This window comes from Coregonus lavaretus (genome assembly GCF_964263955.1).
Source record: "Coregonus lavaretus genome assembly, chromosome: 17".
Classification (NCBI taxonomy): Eukaryota; Metazoa; Chordata; class Actinopteri; order Salmoniformes; family Salmonidae; genus Coregonus; species Coregonus lavaretus.
In genome coordinates this window covers 35,678,380-35,693,356 of record NC_140004.1, presented here as the reverse complement: position 1 = coordinate 35,693,356, position 14,977 = coordinate 35,678,380, and the positions used below count along the sequence as shown (strand labels likewise).

At 43.0% G+C, this 14,977-nt stretch overlaps 1 protein-coding gene across 2 annotated transcripts; it reads right to left on the bottom strand.

Annotated features, from left to right (window-relative positions):
- Positions 1-1,252: 1,252 nt before the first annotated feature.
- Positions 1,253-14,174, bottom strand: LOC311144676 (glycerol-3-phosphate acyltransferase 3-like). 2 transcript variants are annotated; one of them, XM_084180754.1, is made up of 14 exons: positions 14,109-14,174; positions 10,714-10,878; positions 9,590-9,653; positions 7,468-7,616; positions 7,006-7,151; positions 6,471-6,545; positions 6,260-6,349; positions 5,992-6,085; positions 5,620-5,735; positions 5,133-5,188; positions 2,878-2,963; positions 2,602-2,730; positions 2,429-2,508; positions 1,253-1,919 (listed from the first exon to the last, which is right to left on the bottom strand). In XM_084180754.1, exons 2-14 carry the CDS (start codon positions 10,855-10,857, stop codon positions 1,805-1,807), a joined length of 1,344 nt encoding a protein of 447 aa, XP_084036880.1. In that variant the 5' UTR covers positions 10,858-10,878; positions 14,109-14,174; the 3' UTR covers positions 1,253-1,804. The 2 variants fall into 2 exon arrangements, with proteins under 2 accessions (XP_084036880.1, XP_084036879.1); XM_084180753.1 differs by having other exon boundaries at positions 2,429-2,730.
- Positions 14,175-14,977: the final 803 nt, after the last annotated feature.

Sequence of the window (14,977 nt, the reverse complement as noted above, 5' to 3'; positions counted from 1 at the left end):
TTAAGTATTTATGCATAGTCACTTTAACTCTACCCACATGTACATATTACCTCAACTACCTCAACTAGCCGGTGCCCCCGCACATTGACTCTACAACGGTACCCCCCTGTATATATAGCCTCCCTACTGTCACTTTATTTTACTTCTGCTCTTTTTTTTCTCAACACTTTTTTTGTTTAAAATAAATGCACTGTTGGTTAAGGGCTGTAAGTAAGCATTTCACTGTAATGTCTGCACCTGTTGTATTCGGTGCATGTGACCAATAAAATTTGATTTGATTTGATTTGACTAAATACTTTTTTTCTCCACTGTATATTTTTTAACTGACGGAGGAATAGACGCCAGTGTTGCCAACTCCTCGGTAAGAAAAGTAGCTATTGGCTGTCCTAAAAGTCGCTAAATGATGGCATCACCTAATTTGCATAATTGGCCATGTGCATGTAATTGTGATGGACACTGTAGGAGAGAGGAATAACGTTGTGGGAGAGACAAAAAGTGAGTAAAAAACACCCTACATTTACATCCCGCCCTGAATGTAAGCCAGGGCGGGATCAGCCAGCGGCGGCTTCCCGCATGCGCGATTCATTTGCAGTCTGGACACGGAGAGGTGAACATCACCTGCTCTGACTGCAGCGCGAGGACTGGGCCGCCTGTGAGTGCTTTGGGACGGGGGTGGGGCCCACGGCAACACCCGCTGGGTGGGGCCCACGGCAACATCCGCTGCTCGTTGAGAAGAGTAAGAACGATACGTGCTTTCACGTCAGAGTCTCCAAAAGTCTCCAATAACACCAGAAAAAGTCGCTAGATTTGTCGCTAGTCGCTTTTTTGAAAGTGTGTCGCTAGAGGGGTCTGAAAACTCGCTAAATATAGCGACAAAGTTGCTAAGTTGGCAACACTGATAGAGCTGGTTGATTACAGCTGCCACACGTGACATGACATGCTCATGCAAGAGACTAGTGGCTGTTGCTTAAATTCAACTGACTTTATAAACATTTTATAACAGGCACTAGCAGGTTCTTTAGATCGGTAGGGCTGAAGAAGTTGGTAGTATCATATTAAATGGTACTAGGGTATTCTAAAATGTTGGTATCATAAGTATCGTTTTGGTACCGTGGTATACGTGCAACACTAGTCACAGTACTGTATATAAAACATTTCAAATCATCAATTGACAGTGTTTTTCTGATTCTGACTACCTTGTTCAAGTAGCTTAGCTTGTTAATAAACACATCACTAAAAAAGAGGGAACAGCTGAAGGCAAATGTTTATTTCCAAATGTTTAGCAGGAAAAATTGATCGACATGATTGATCTACTGGCTCTGAATGTACAGAAAAAGAAAAAAACTTTTAAAACATTCGGACAAAAAAGAAACAGTCATCATATACGCACAACAAAACTTTCGGACATTCAGAACTTTGGGATTAAACAACAAAAAGGCTATACAGTCACAATTGGACTATTCGAATGCCAAACACAGGATTTCATAGTCATTTTTTAGCAGAGAATTAGAACCGTTTTTTTTATAGCAGCACAATAAAGAGCTATTCCAATTGGACCTGCCACCTCATCTCCTTTACAGTTCCATTGCACTAGTGTCGTCATAGTCCTTCCATTGTAATGCCATTGGCTTATCAGTTATCCTACAGTCTGCAAGACACTGTAAATGTTACAGCACTGAATGGTCCATCCACACAATGGCAGTCTAGTCCGTGGTCGTTGGTAGTAGTCAGTCAGTCGTCAGGCAGGGATGGCCAGCTCCTGTCCATACTCCCAGGGGCCCCTTTCATGTGGTAGTGGAAGGTGTCAGTCGCTGTGACTGCTGTTGTCCTCCTCACTCCCAACCACCATGCTGCTGTACATCTTCTGCTGCTCCTCTTTATACACATCCTTCACCTTGGCCCTCTTCAGGCCCCCATCCCTACACGGGAACAAACATTTACATTTTAGTCATTTAGCAGACGCTCTTCTCCAGAGCGACTTACAGTTTTCATACTTTTTCCAAACTGGTCCCCTGTGGGAATCGAACCCACAACTCTGGCGTTGCAAGCGCCAATGCTCTACCAACTGAGCCACACAGGACCCATGTTCTCTAAGAATGTATGTTCTCTAGGAAACAAACATATCTGTGCTCAAGAGAAACTACGGAAATTATGCGTGCCTTTTTTTGTTTTGTTTCACCTTTATTTTAGCAAGGAGTCCCATTGAGACCAAGGTCTCTTTTACAAGGGAGCCCTGCATATACACAATTTACAAATACAACATAATACAAATACACAAGATTACAAAACACACTCAAGCGAAACAATCCCATTCACTGCCTAGGTCAAATACAGTCCAGTGTGAGGCAGTTAGGCTGTCAAATGTTTATGCCTAGGCTCTAGTGAATTATCAGAAAATCCTTATAGAAGGACGGAAGGATATTCTTACCAGGACAGGTCCACTAGTCCCCCCTGATGTGCGATTGCAGACTTGACTCTGTTGGCAAACTGGACAGCATCCTCCCCTTCCTGTGAAAATAGGAAATAGGTCAGTGGCACTTGGTGCATGGCTGGCAGGTTTGTTTGTTTGTTTGTTTGTGTGTGTGTGTGTTGCATACACACCTGTTGGGTCATGGCTGGCAGGTACCAGACGTTGCAGACTATAGCCCAGCTGGTCATCATCCTCAGCAGGTAGCTCACCATGTTGTACTTGGCACTGTTCCAGAATGCATCCCCAAACTGAGGGTCATACTGAGGGAGGGAGACGGTCCCAGAGTTGACAAAACACCTCTTCAAAAGCTGTGCCAACTTTTTTAAATGAAACTTTCCCAATGCCATTTTTCTGTGATTTAGGTAAAAGTCAACTACTGAACAGAAGCCCTGATATTGACGCCTTACCTTTATGGCTACTGGGTATATTGTCCCTCCGATTTCAAAACTTCCCTTTTTGAACATCATGACAGATGTGTTGTTGATACAGGTCCCTGAAGACACCAGAAATATGGACTGGAGATAAGCCACAATCACCACAGACATACAGTATAAAGATAGAAATCCTATGATAAAAACAATGCTCTCCAAAATGACAGAGAAGGGTGAAAATTGCAAGTCCCTGTATATGCTATACATACAGGGAACTTACATACAGTGGGGAGAACAAGTATTTGATACACTGCCGATTTTGCAGTTTTCCTACTTAAAAAGCATGTAGAGGTCTGTAATTTTTATCATAGGTACACTTCAACTGTGAGAGACAGAATCTAAAACAAAAATCCAGAAAATCACATTGTATGATTTTTAAGTCATTAATTTGCATTTTATTGCATGACATAAGTATTTGATCACCTACCAACCAGTAAGAATTCCGTCTCTCACTGACCTGTTAGTTTTTCTTTAAGAAGCCCTCCTGTTCTCCACTCATTACCTGTATTAACTGCACCTCTTTGAACTCGTTACCTGTATAAAAGACACCTGTCCACACACTCAATCAAACAGACTCCAACCTCTCCACAATGGCCAAGAACAGAGAGCTGTGTAAGGACATCAGGGATAAAATTGTAGACCTGCACAAGGCTGGGATGGGCTACAGGACAATAGGCAAGCAGCTTGGTGAGAAGGCAACAACTGTTGGTGCAATTATTAGAAAATGGAAGAAGTTCAAGATGACGGTCAATCACCTTCGGTCTGGGGCTCCATGCAAGATCTCACCTCGTGGGGCATCAATGATCATGAGGAAGGTGAGGGATCAGCCCAGAACTACACGGCAGGACCTGGTCAATGACTTGAAGAGAGCTGGGACCACAGTCTCAAAGAAAACCATTAGTAACACACTACACCGTCATGGATTAAAATCCTGCAGCGCACGCAAGGTCCCCCTGCTCAAGCCAGTGCATGTCCAGGCCCGTCTGAAGTTTGCCAATGACCATCTGGATGATCCAGAGGAGGAATGGGAGAAGGTCATGTGGTCTGATGAGACAAAAATAGAGCTTTTTGATCTAAACACTCGCCGTGTTTGGAGGAAGAATAAGGATGAGTACAACCCGAAGAACACCATCCCAACCGTGAAGCATGGAGGTGGAAACATCATTCTTTGGGGATGCTTTTCTGCTAAGGGGACAGGACGACTGCACCGTATTGAGGGGAGGATGGATGGGGCCATGTATCGCGAGATCTTGGCCAACAACCTCCTTCCCTCAGTAAGAGCATTGAAGATGGGTCGTGGCTGGGTCTTCCAGCATGACAACGACCCAAAACACACAGCCAGGGCAACTAAGGAGTGGCTCCGTAAGAAGCATCTCTAGGTCCTGGAGTGGCCTGCCAGTCTCCAGACCTGAACCCAATAGAAAATCTTTGGAGGGAGCTGAAAGTCCGTATTGCCCAGCGACAGCCCCGAAACCTGAAGGATCTGGAGAAGGTCTGTATGGAGGAGTGGGCCAAAATCCCTGCTGCAGTGTGTGCAAACCTGGTCAAGACCTACAGGAAACGTATGATCTCTGTAATTGCAAACAAAGGTTTCTGTACCAAATATTAAGTTCTGCTTTTCTGATGTATCAAATACTTATGTCATGCAATAAAATGCAAATTAATGACTTAAAAATCATACAATGTGATTTTCTGGATTTTTGTTTTAGATTCTGTCTCTCACAGTTGAAGTGTACCTATGATAAAAATTACAGACCTCTACATGCTTTGTAAGTAGGAAAACCTGCAAAATTGGCAGTGTATCAAATACTTGTTCTCCTCACTGTGTATATATATATATATATATATATATATATATATATATATATATATATATATATATATATATATAGCAACCCCAATGCAGTTTATCCTAACCAATGCAAAACTGACCTTGGCTTAGATCAGTGTCTAAGGGCAACTTCATCCTAATCCATTTGGGCCATTGTAGCACTTACCGGTCACACTTTATTTGGATACTCTGGATTATCCATCTGTAGATACTCTACAGATGGTCAAACTAACAACAAACTATCTGTTGATAAGCAACTGCTTGCTAGGGTTAGAATAAGGGTAAGGGTTACGTTTAGGGTTAAGGTCAGAGCTAGGGTTAGGGTTAGTAGATAGTTTAACTGTTGCTGATAGAATGTAGAGCATCTACAGATGGACTATCCAAACAAAATGTAACCCACCTTCTGGAAAGATCAATATAGGAAGCTTTGTCTTGTCATTCACGTGATCCGTCAACCTGTAAACATTAACAACCGTTAGAAAACCTAACTTTATATCTGGGAGGAGTATGAACATAGCTCCAACTGGAACTATAATGTATGTCCATTTGAGAAAATGTCAGTGTTAAATTATATCCCTAATTGTCAACGGCAATGACTTGTGACTAATACATTTGTGCATGAATGTGCTAGAGTTCATTTTCTGACAAGCACTTGTAAAGCAGAGAACATACTGTAAGTAATCTGTCTGGCTGGAGTACATTATCAGGATGAGGAATTATGATGAGATAAGTGAATACCTATGATATGACTGATTATTTGCTGTAGCAATTTTCAATGGGCATGTCAGTGCTTGTCTGAACATTGTAGGTAGAGGTAGGAATACCAGTGTCTGGCGCCAAGAACATGCCCAACCCACTGTCTGTTAACAGTGAACAGGTAAGCTCACCTCTTGGCCACTAGGTGGCGATCTTTCATATCAGCTCTCTCAAACCAGATGTGAGGACAGGACCTGGCCATGGCCCTCTGCAGCACTCCCATCAGACCACCATGCGACTGGCCCACCTAAAACACATCAGATCAAATCACATCTAACGTCCTCATAATACCTTTCACAGACAATTCACCTGATTAGGATTAAAGAAGTATAAAGTAGTAAATTGGCACAGATAAATGTGTAAGTTATACAAAAATGAATAAAATGTGTACAAAATAAAAACAGGCTACACAGAGAGAAAGCAGTCAATTGAGTGTCAATCAACAACTTTCACACAGTTCAGCCATTTAAAGTGAGGCTTAATGTCTGCTTTGTTTTACATACCATGGCGTAACACCCGTCGTTGCAGAGAATCATGATATCAATCGGGGAGGTGTGATTGGCCACACAGATTCCTCCTTTTCTGGGTCTGTTTTCTCTGTAAAACAAGATAAAGGCCACACACACACGTTAAAGTGAAAGACGTGCATCTTACATTGAAAACAATCTCTCTGCACACATCACGAGGACCAACAGTAGGGTCACTGGGGGACAGGATGGTGTGTGATAGCCTGCTGAGTATCGATGTGAGAGGAGAGGACAGTTAACCGACTTGTTATAGTAGTGGATGGTGCAGGAGAGGCCTCTGGCACAGATCCTGTAGCACATCACATGGACCCAATCGCTCAGCCAGTACTTCAGCCTACAAAACACACACACACAAGATGCTACCTTGAAGATGACAAACACAATGACGAGAGGAATGTCTCAGTCTTTTAAATAATCCTGTGTGAACCTGTAGATTAAAAGCAGTGTAACTGTACCTCCAGTTGGGTAGGAATCCTACAGCAGTGGTTCCTATCACCAGCCAGGTCAGGCCTATAGACGCCAGCGTGATCCTGAAAGAAAACATTCTCACTCATGAACATACATGACACTACAACATTATGCTGGTCATGAGACAACAAATGAATTGTCTACTACACAACACTCCACAGGAGGTTGGTAGCACCTTAATTGTGGAGAACTGGCTCGTGGTAATTACTGGAGAGGAATGGTAACAAATACATCAAACACATGGTTTCCAGGTGTTTGATGCCATTCCATTTGCTCTGTTCCGGCCATTATTATGAGCCGTTTTCCCCTCAGCAGCCTCCTGTGCTCCACACTATTGATATTGGTTGGTTATGAATCCTGTCTATTCAGCCACTAGCTGGATTATTTGTGGTAAGCACTGCATTTAATATTACTGGTGCATGGCAGGTATGTTTGGTTCAGGGATGTGAACTGTAAGAGAGCTGAGGCCTTACTATAGGGGAACACAGTGATGATGAATGATTTCACACTCCTAGGTGTTACCTGAATGGAGCCAGGATGCAGTAGCGTATGAACACACCCAGTCCCCAAACCATGGTCAGTTTGAGGCTGATGTACTGGAAGTCGATGTTGGTCCGAGTCAGCAGGTTCCACGACACCAGCTCCTCTGATGAAAACCGCTGGGTCACCTTGAGATCAGAGGAACAACATTACAAACAATGTAGTCCTACCTGGACAGAAAGAAAGTCTGGACTTTTAATAGATGTTGTACTGTTTTGCCCAATCCTGAATCAACCCCTGGCCCTAAACACATCCTTAATTGATTTGAAAGGACTGGATGTGTGCAGTAAAGGCAATAAATAGGAAACTCATCCTAGCCTACCAGAGGGTTAGGTATTACTGTATTGCTCAGATTTACTAGGGGCCATCATGAAATGTCTAGGATTAGGGGTTAGGGGTACATTTGGAATTAGGCATCAATCTTATTCTAGTGTGTGATCTCACCTCATCCTCTACGATGTCCTCGATGCCTCGTCTGTAGAAGTAGAAACAGTCGCTGAGGGTGAAGTCTCCTCCCACTGGTGGTTTGGGGCGACTACGCCTCAACTCCCCCAGCTCCTCCTCCATAGAACCATCATCCCTCTGGATGAGGCCTGGAAAAAACCCCACACACACACAAAGATATCACCTAATCCATTATATATCATTTTCAGATGTGATCATATCGTACCACTATCTGTAGTTGATAAGGACGATGAATTAGTTTGATATTTTACCATCGATACAGACAACATTCACAGTGTCACAAACAAAGAGCTTCAAAGTCCAATAAGTTTTCATGAATATGTCAAACCACCGTGGACATGTTAGGATCTGTCGAGGGAGCAAGTCAGAGAACTGCAACACATTTAAGAGAGTGTCACCAACTAACTCACACTGTTGCCCCATATTGAGAGATAGAGATATTCTGGGCTGATAGCTGAGTGGAATAATCTCTTCATAGAAACAACATGACCACTAACCACAACCCCAATCCTTATACTAAACAGGTTAAATCACCACTACCATTTTCCTACAGAATCCATAAGAAATGACAGGCCATCAAACATGCACTTTTATGACCTGGGACCACTTCAGATAACACAACAGCTAAATGGGGCTCCTTTCTTTTCTTAAAAGGGCCTCCCTTTGTGTGTCTGTCATCTTGACGTAATCACAGGTCTAGTATCAGATTACCCCACCACAAAGTGTATCCCTCCCTCTAAGAGGTCTGAAGGCAGTGAAATCAGCTGAGGAGACTCAATCTGATAACGCACAAGGCAAAGTTCAGGAGAGAGAGACTGAGTGACTGAATTTGTGGTGAATTCAATCAATCCTGCCAAAGCAATGTTTATGCTGTAACCCATTTGCTTTCTTTGAAAACTACAACCAGCATCTCAAGTACAAGTGACGGGAGTACAATATAGAAACCATCATGTGAGTTTATATATAACAAATTAAAAGAGCATATTGATGTGCTGTGCTAGCTAGTGAACACAGCACTGCAAGTTTTATAGAATTTCTCCCTGACAAACCTATAAGACTGCTGATTGTGAAGTGATTGCATCAGTGGATAGATAGGCAGCCAGCCCAGAGCCACATCATACAGCACAGCACAGCACATTGTAAATGCTCACAATCACCGTCTGCTACTCAAGAGACTGCTCCAAGCCTTCTCCATTGCAAGCCCCTGCCAAGCACTATAAATCAGGTTTACACTGTCTCTAGGTTCTCAGTGGTATAATTAAGCAATAAGGCCCGAGGGGGTGTGGTATATGGCCAATATACCACGGCTAAGGGCTGTTCTTACGCACAACACAACGCGGAGGGCCTGGATACAGCCCTTAGCCGTGGTATATTGGTCATATACCACAAACCCCCGAGGTGCCTTATTGCTATTATAAACTGGTTACCAACATAATTAGAGCAGTAAGAATTAATGTTTTGTCATACCCGTGGTATACCAATGTCAGCCAATCAGCATTCAGGGCTTGAACCATCCAGTTTATAATTTCATATAGGTTACCCCATCCCATACTATCTAACGTGCCTTGAGCACATTGAAAATACCTATATTATAAATGCAACCTATTATCAATTTACAGTATTTCAACCATTGACAGCTGACTAAAAATATCATGTCAGGCCTGATTTCAATGCACTCAACAGAGGAAATCCTGTTTAACTACTATGGTACACTAACATACAGGATTTTTTCTAAGGCACTTTACATGTAAATGAGATTCTGAATGCAGCAGACAAACAACAGTGGCTTTGGGAACCAGTGTCATTGAGAGAGGGGAGAAAGACTGAACTGAAACAGAGAACAACATACTGTATAATATGTTTCTTTATGAGTTTCTCAAGGGTAAAGGGACTCACTGAAAACATTGAGGTTTCTCTTTCCCACACATTGGCCAGACTTGTAAGCCTACAATATCAACCATGCAACTTTAGGGAATCCCCACGATAATTTCCTTATCTCAGAGACCAATGAGTAAATCAATCTCTATCCACCCATCCATCCATCAATCGATCAAGAAAATGAATCCATTGATCACTGTGAGAGCTCTGCTCATTGACTCACCGTTGGATGAGGATTTGATTATACGCTGCTCTTTGTTGACTTTCTGGATCCTCAACGTGGCCCACTGGAGAACAGGAGAGATTAGAATTATCTTTAGCCTTTGACCTCTCACCCCCTGACCCACAGCAGGACAGGAGAGAAAGGACATACACATATTCATCCCTAAACTCTCACCCCAGATAAGCCCCTGGACAGTGTTTGAAAGGTTATTATTATTATTATTATTATTATTATTCAGGAGGCCACAGGGTTACAGAATGTTCAGATGGAAAAGTACATACATGCTTTTCTGTAAAAAATTATGTCAGTTCTATACCTAAGGCACATGTGCAGAGTTGTGCTAATTGATCGTTGTGTAGTGTAGACTTTCCCTACACATTAAACATGTTTAGGTGGGCTGATCATGACAGTGCAGTGATAATGTATTTCTTGATCATAAACATAAGTAAGAAAACGGGATTGAGTTCCAGCATTCCAGAAACTGATACAATCTCCAATGTAAAGAAAGACCATGGCTAGCCCACTGGCCAAGTCATTAATTTGTGTTTTGTGTACAATCTTATTATATTTTGTAGGGCTGGGAATTACCAGGGACCTCACAATACGATATTGTCGTGATACATAGGTGCCAATACAATATGTATTGCAATTCTCACGATACTATATGTATTGCGATTCGATTATGTGATTTTATTGCGATTCGATGTTCCAAACATATTGCTCACCATATGTCTGCTGCAGAGGGACAAGAGAGAGCCATGAGAAAACAAGTTTTGATCAGTCGTGGAAATAAAAGTGCTGAAAACTAATTGGCTCCATATAGAAGAAGATGGAGAACAAGCTATGAAGGAAAAACACTGACGTTTTGGTGCAGGTACAGCCCACCAGCTCAAAATAATATTGCGAATCAAAGAAACTAATATCCCGATATGAAACTATCGATTTTTTCTCCCTCACTAATGTTGTAGTATAAATACATACATTAAGGACACAAGTCTTACATTTAGGGCATGATGAATAGCCAACATTTAAAACAACTATAGACGCATGAAGCTGTGCCCCTCATGTTGTCCGAGTGATGCAGTTTACCAGCTTTTACAGAGTTCTGAACAGAGGCAGTTTACCTCCAGTGTTTTGACCAGGATCTTCATGTATGTCTCAGAGATGCCCAGGGAGAAGCCAAACATGGCGGGCACCATGAGAAGAGCCACAATGAGGTAGACCCACACCTTCAGACATGCCAGGACCACCACCCAAAAATCCTCCATCGCTACAGACAGTATGTCACCCTGCAGAAACAACAAGAGGAGATTGATAGCTGTAATAGCATAGGCTACACATAAGCTTGCTATGGAAGATGGGGACATAAACACACAACATTGAACCATGGGTGTCAGAGTACCCTCTCTGTATGGAAGTGTACTATAGCCAAGTCTGTCATGATGCCTGGACTTTTATGGCACAGAAGCTCAGGATGTTGCTGGTTCAATATCTGAGAGTACTACCTCAATTGCTACAGTTAAAGATATAGTTCACCCAAATTATACACTGCTCAAAAAAATAAAGGGAACACTAAAATAACACATCCTAGATCTGAATGAATGAAATAATCTTATTAAATACTTTTTTCTTTACATAGTTGAATGTGCTGACAACAAAATCACACAAAAATTATCAATGGAAATCAAATTTATCAACCCATGGAGTCACCCTCAACCCATGGAGTCACCCTCAAAATTAAAGTGGAAAACCACACTACAGGCTGATCCAACTTTGATGTAATGTCCTTAAAACAAGTCAAAATGAGGCTCAGTAGTGTGTGTGGCCTCCACGTGCCTGTATGACCTCCCTACAACGCCTGGGCATGCTCCTGGATTCAGGTCTGGGGAACGGGCGGGCCAGTCCATAGCATCAATGCCTTCCTCTTGCAGGAACTGCTGACACACTCCAGCTACATGAGGTCTAGCATTGTCTTGCATTAGGAGGAACCCAGGGCCAACCGCACCAGCATATGGTCTCACAAGGGGTCTGAGGATCTCATCTCGGTACCTAATGGCAGTCAGGCTACCTCTGGCGAGCACATGGAGGGCTGTGCGGCCTCCCAAAGAAATGCCACCCCACACCATGACTGACCCACCGCCAAACCGGTCATGCTGGAGGATGTTGCAGGCAGCAGAACGTTCTCCACGGCGTCTCCAGACTCTGTCACGTCTGTCACATGTGCTCAGTGTGAACCTGCTTTCATCTGTGAAGAGCACAGGGCGCCAGTGGCGAATTTGCCAATCTTGGTGTTCTCTGGCAAATGCCAAACGTCCTGCACGGTGTTGGGCTGTAAGCACAACCCCCACCTGTGGATGTCGGGCCCTCATACCACCCTCATGGAGTCTGTTTCTGACCGTTTGAGCAGACACATGCACATTTGTGGCCTGCTGGAAGTAATTTTGCAGGGCTCTGGCAGTGCTCCTCCTGCTCCTCCTTGCACAAAGGCGGAGGTAGCAGTCCTGCTGCTGGGTTGTTGCCCTCCTACGGCCTCCTCCACGTCTCCTGATGTACTGGCCTGTCTCTTGGTAGCGCCTCCATGCACTGGACACTACGCTGACAGACACAGCAAACCTTCTTGCCACAGCTCGCATTGATGTGCCATCCTGGATGAGCTGCACTACCTGAGCCACTTGTGTGGGTTGTAGACTCCGTCTCATGCTACCACTAGAGTGAAAGCACCGCCAGCATTCAAAAGTGACCAAAACATCAGCCAGGAAGCATAGGAACTGAGAAGTGGTCTGTGGTCACCACCTGCAAAACCAGTACTTTATTGGGGGTGTCTTGCTAAGTGGACAGTTTGATTTCACAGAAGTGTGATTGACTTAGTTACATTGTGTTGTTTAAGTGTTCCCTTTATTTTTTTGAGCAGTGTATATTGGTTTCCTTACCGTGTAAGCAGTCTATGGACAAGGTGATACACAAATGAAATCCATGCTTTGATCAATGCTACGATGCTTTGCATATGACATGTGAAAAATGCTAATATCAGAGATATTGACTTGCATTGGCTTTGTGCCACAAATGCCTTAAAGAAAATGTAGCTTTTGGAGACAGCGGCCAGGTAAACAAAACCAAAGCATGGATCTCTGTCATACCTTGTCCATAGACTGCTTACAGGGTAAGGAAACCATTTTGGTAATTTTGTTATTTGGGTGAACTATCCCTGTAACTATAGGCTAGAGGGTGGAAAATGATACCACTCAGATTTTTTTGAAAAATGCAGAACATGGGCTCACATCAGGTGTTTGACTACGTAAAGCAGAATGAAACAAATATATGAATAACATAGAATGTGTAATCTATTAGATCAAAAACGCAAAGTGAGCTGAAGTAGGCCTACTAATATTGGGCTAAAGTAGGCCTACAATACTGAAGAAAAATATGAACGCAACATGTAAGGTGTTGGTCCCATGTTTCATGAGGTGAAATCAAAGATTCCAGGAATGTTCCATACGCGCAAAAAGCTTACTTCTCTCAGATTTTGTGCACAAATTTGTTTACATCCCTGTTAGTGAGCATTTCTCCTTTGCCAAGATAATTAATCTACCTGAAAGGTGTGGCATATCAAGAAGCGGATTAAACAGCACGATCATTAAAAGGCAATAAAAGGCCACTCTAAAATGTGCAGTTTAGTCACACAACAAAGCCACAGATGTCTGAAGTTGAGGGTGCATGCAATTGGCATGTTGACTGCAGGAATGTCCACCAGCGCTGTTGCCAGATAATTAAATGTTAATTTCTCTACCATAAGCTACCACCAACGTCGTTTAAGAGAATTTGGCAGTATGTCCAACCAGCCTCACAACCGCAGACCACGTGTAACCAAGCCAGCCCAGGACCTCCACATCCAGCTTCTTCCCCCCGGATCACCTGAGACCAGCCACCCGGACAGCTGATGAAACTGATGAGTATTTCTGCCTGTAATGAAGCCCTTTTGTGGGGGGAAAACTCATTCTGATTGGCTGGGCCTGGTTCCCCAGTGGGTGGGCCTTGCTCCCCAGTGGGTGGGCCATGGCTGCACCCCTGCTCAGTCATGTGAAATCCATAGATTAGGGCCTAATGAATTTATTTCAATTGACTGATTTCCTTATATGAACTGTAACTCAGTAAAATCGTTAATTGTTACTTTTATATTTTTGTTCAGTATAGTATTGGGCTAAAGTAGGCCTATTAATATTGGGCTAAAGTAGTCCTACTATCAACAAATCCAAGGCGCATTAAATTATAGTCTAATACAAATCTATCTTGGCTGACGAGTGAACTCATTTAAAATAAACGTTACCAACTTGAGATTGCGCAACACGGTAAGCTCTTCACGAAAAACCTCAACCGGAGACGCTCAATTAATTTCAACATCAATAACCAATTATAAACGGAGTAGGCTATTGGACACAAAACTGACGGCAAATTGTCCAGACCTGGCCTGACAATCACAAAGTTTGGTTCCCGATATTCAGCCCGGCGTTGTGGATCTTACCTGTCAAACTCCAGTCCATGCTACCATGCCCTTCCCTATTGTAGAACTCATACGACTATCTGTGAAGCTAGCCACAATAAGGATTAGCCACAATAGTGGAATTTGCCTTCAAAATAAAAGCCCGTCATTGAAACTGATTCAAACAGCGACAAATACTGGAATAATTCCAAAAACTGTTCAGATCCCACTGTGGATGTATTAGACTGCATACTTGCATTGGGGGCATATACACTGTACAGCCTTACCTATAGAGTGTGCACCCATGAAATGGGGTACCAGCCTACTCAGTGACATCCACAGCACACAACTATGTAGTTTACGCAAATGTTATCATCATAGCTCTTATTGAACGACTCTGACACCACTGTGAAATGAGCCACAGCTCACCAGTCAAACTATTGTGCATATTGAACATTCATATTGGACTGTAAAGCCTTACCTATATTCAGGGGCGGTGTGTTCAATAGGGCGATATGGGCGACGCACTGCCAAACGGGAAAAGGAAGGGATTTTTTTTCTAATCAATTATATCACGGCAACAGTAGTTATCAGTGTTGTAATCTAGACGTCTGATCTGCCACAGTGCCACTAAATGTCCAATCAGGCTAAAGTCGTGCTTCAAATGCCCCCCCCCCCCCTTTGGGGCGATTTCAGTCAGGTTGAAAATCGCCCAGAAGTCTCTCATAGCCTCTAATGTAAAATCAATTTTTTTCAAATATCAGAGCTTTCAATACAATCTCTATGGGTTTCTGAGGGCTTGCACTTACGCGCTTTCGTCATACGTAACGTAACCATGAACGTAACTAAAAAAAGAGCGGGTAGCCTCATCAATCAATTCACTACTACTGTGAAAATGGCTATAGCGTTCA

Bases quoted from the DNA above. Each gene is read 5' to 3' on its own strand.
- LOC311144676 (XM_084180753.1), bottom strand. From the start codon at position 10,857: ATGGAGGATTTTTGGGTGGTGGTCCTGGCATGTCTGAAGGTGTGGGTC. The intron at 6,546-7,005 runs GTAACACCTAGG...GTTTTCTTTCAG, and splicing joins TGCATCCTGGCTCCATTCAG to GATCACGCTGGCGTCTATAG. The intron at 6,086-6,259 runs GTCGGTTAACTG...CTTGTTTTACAG, and splicing joins ACCATCCACTACTATAACAA to AGAAAACAGACCCAGAAAAG.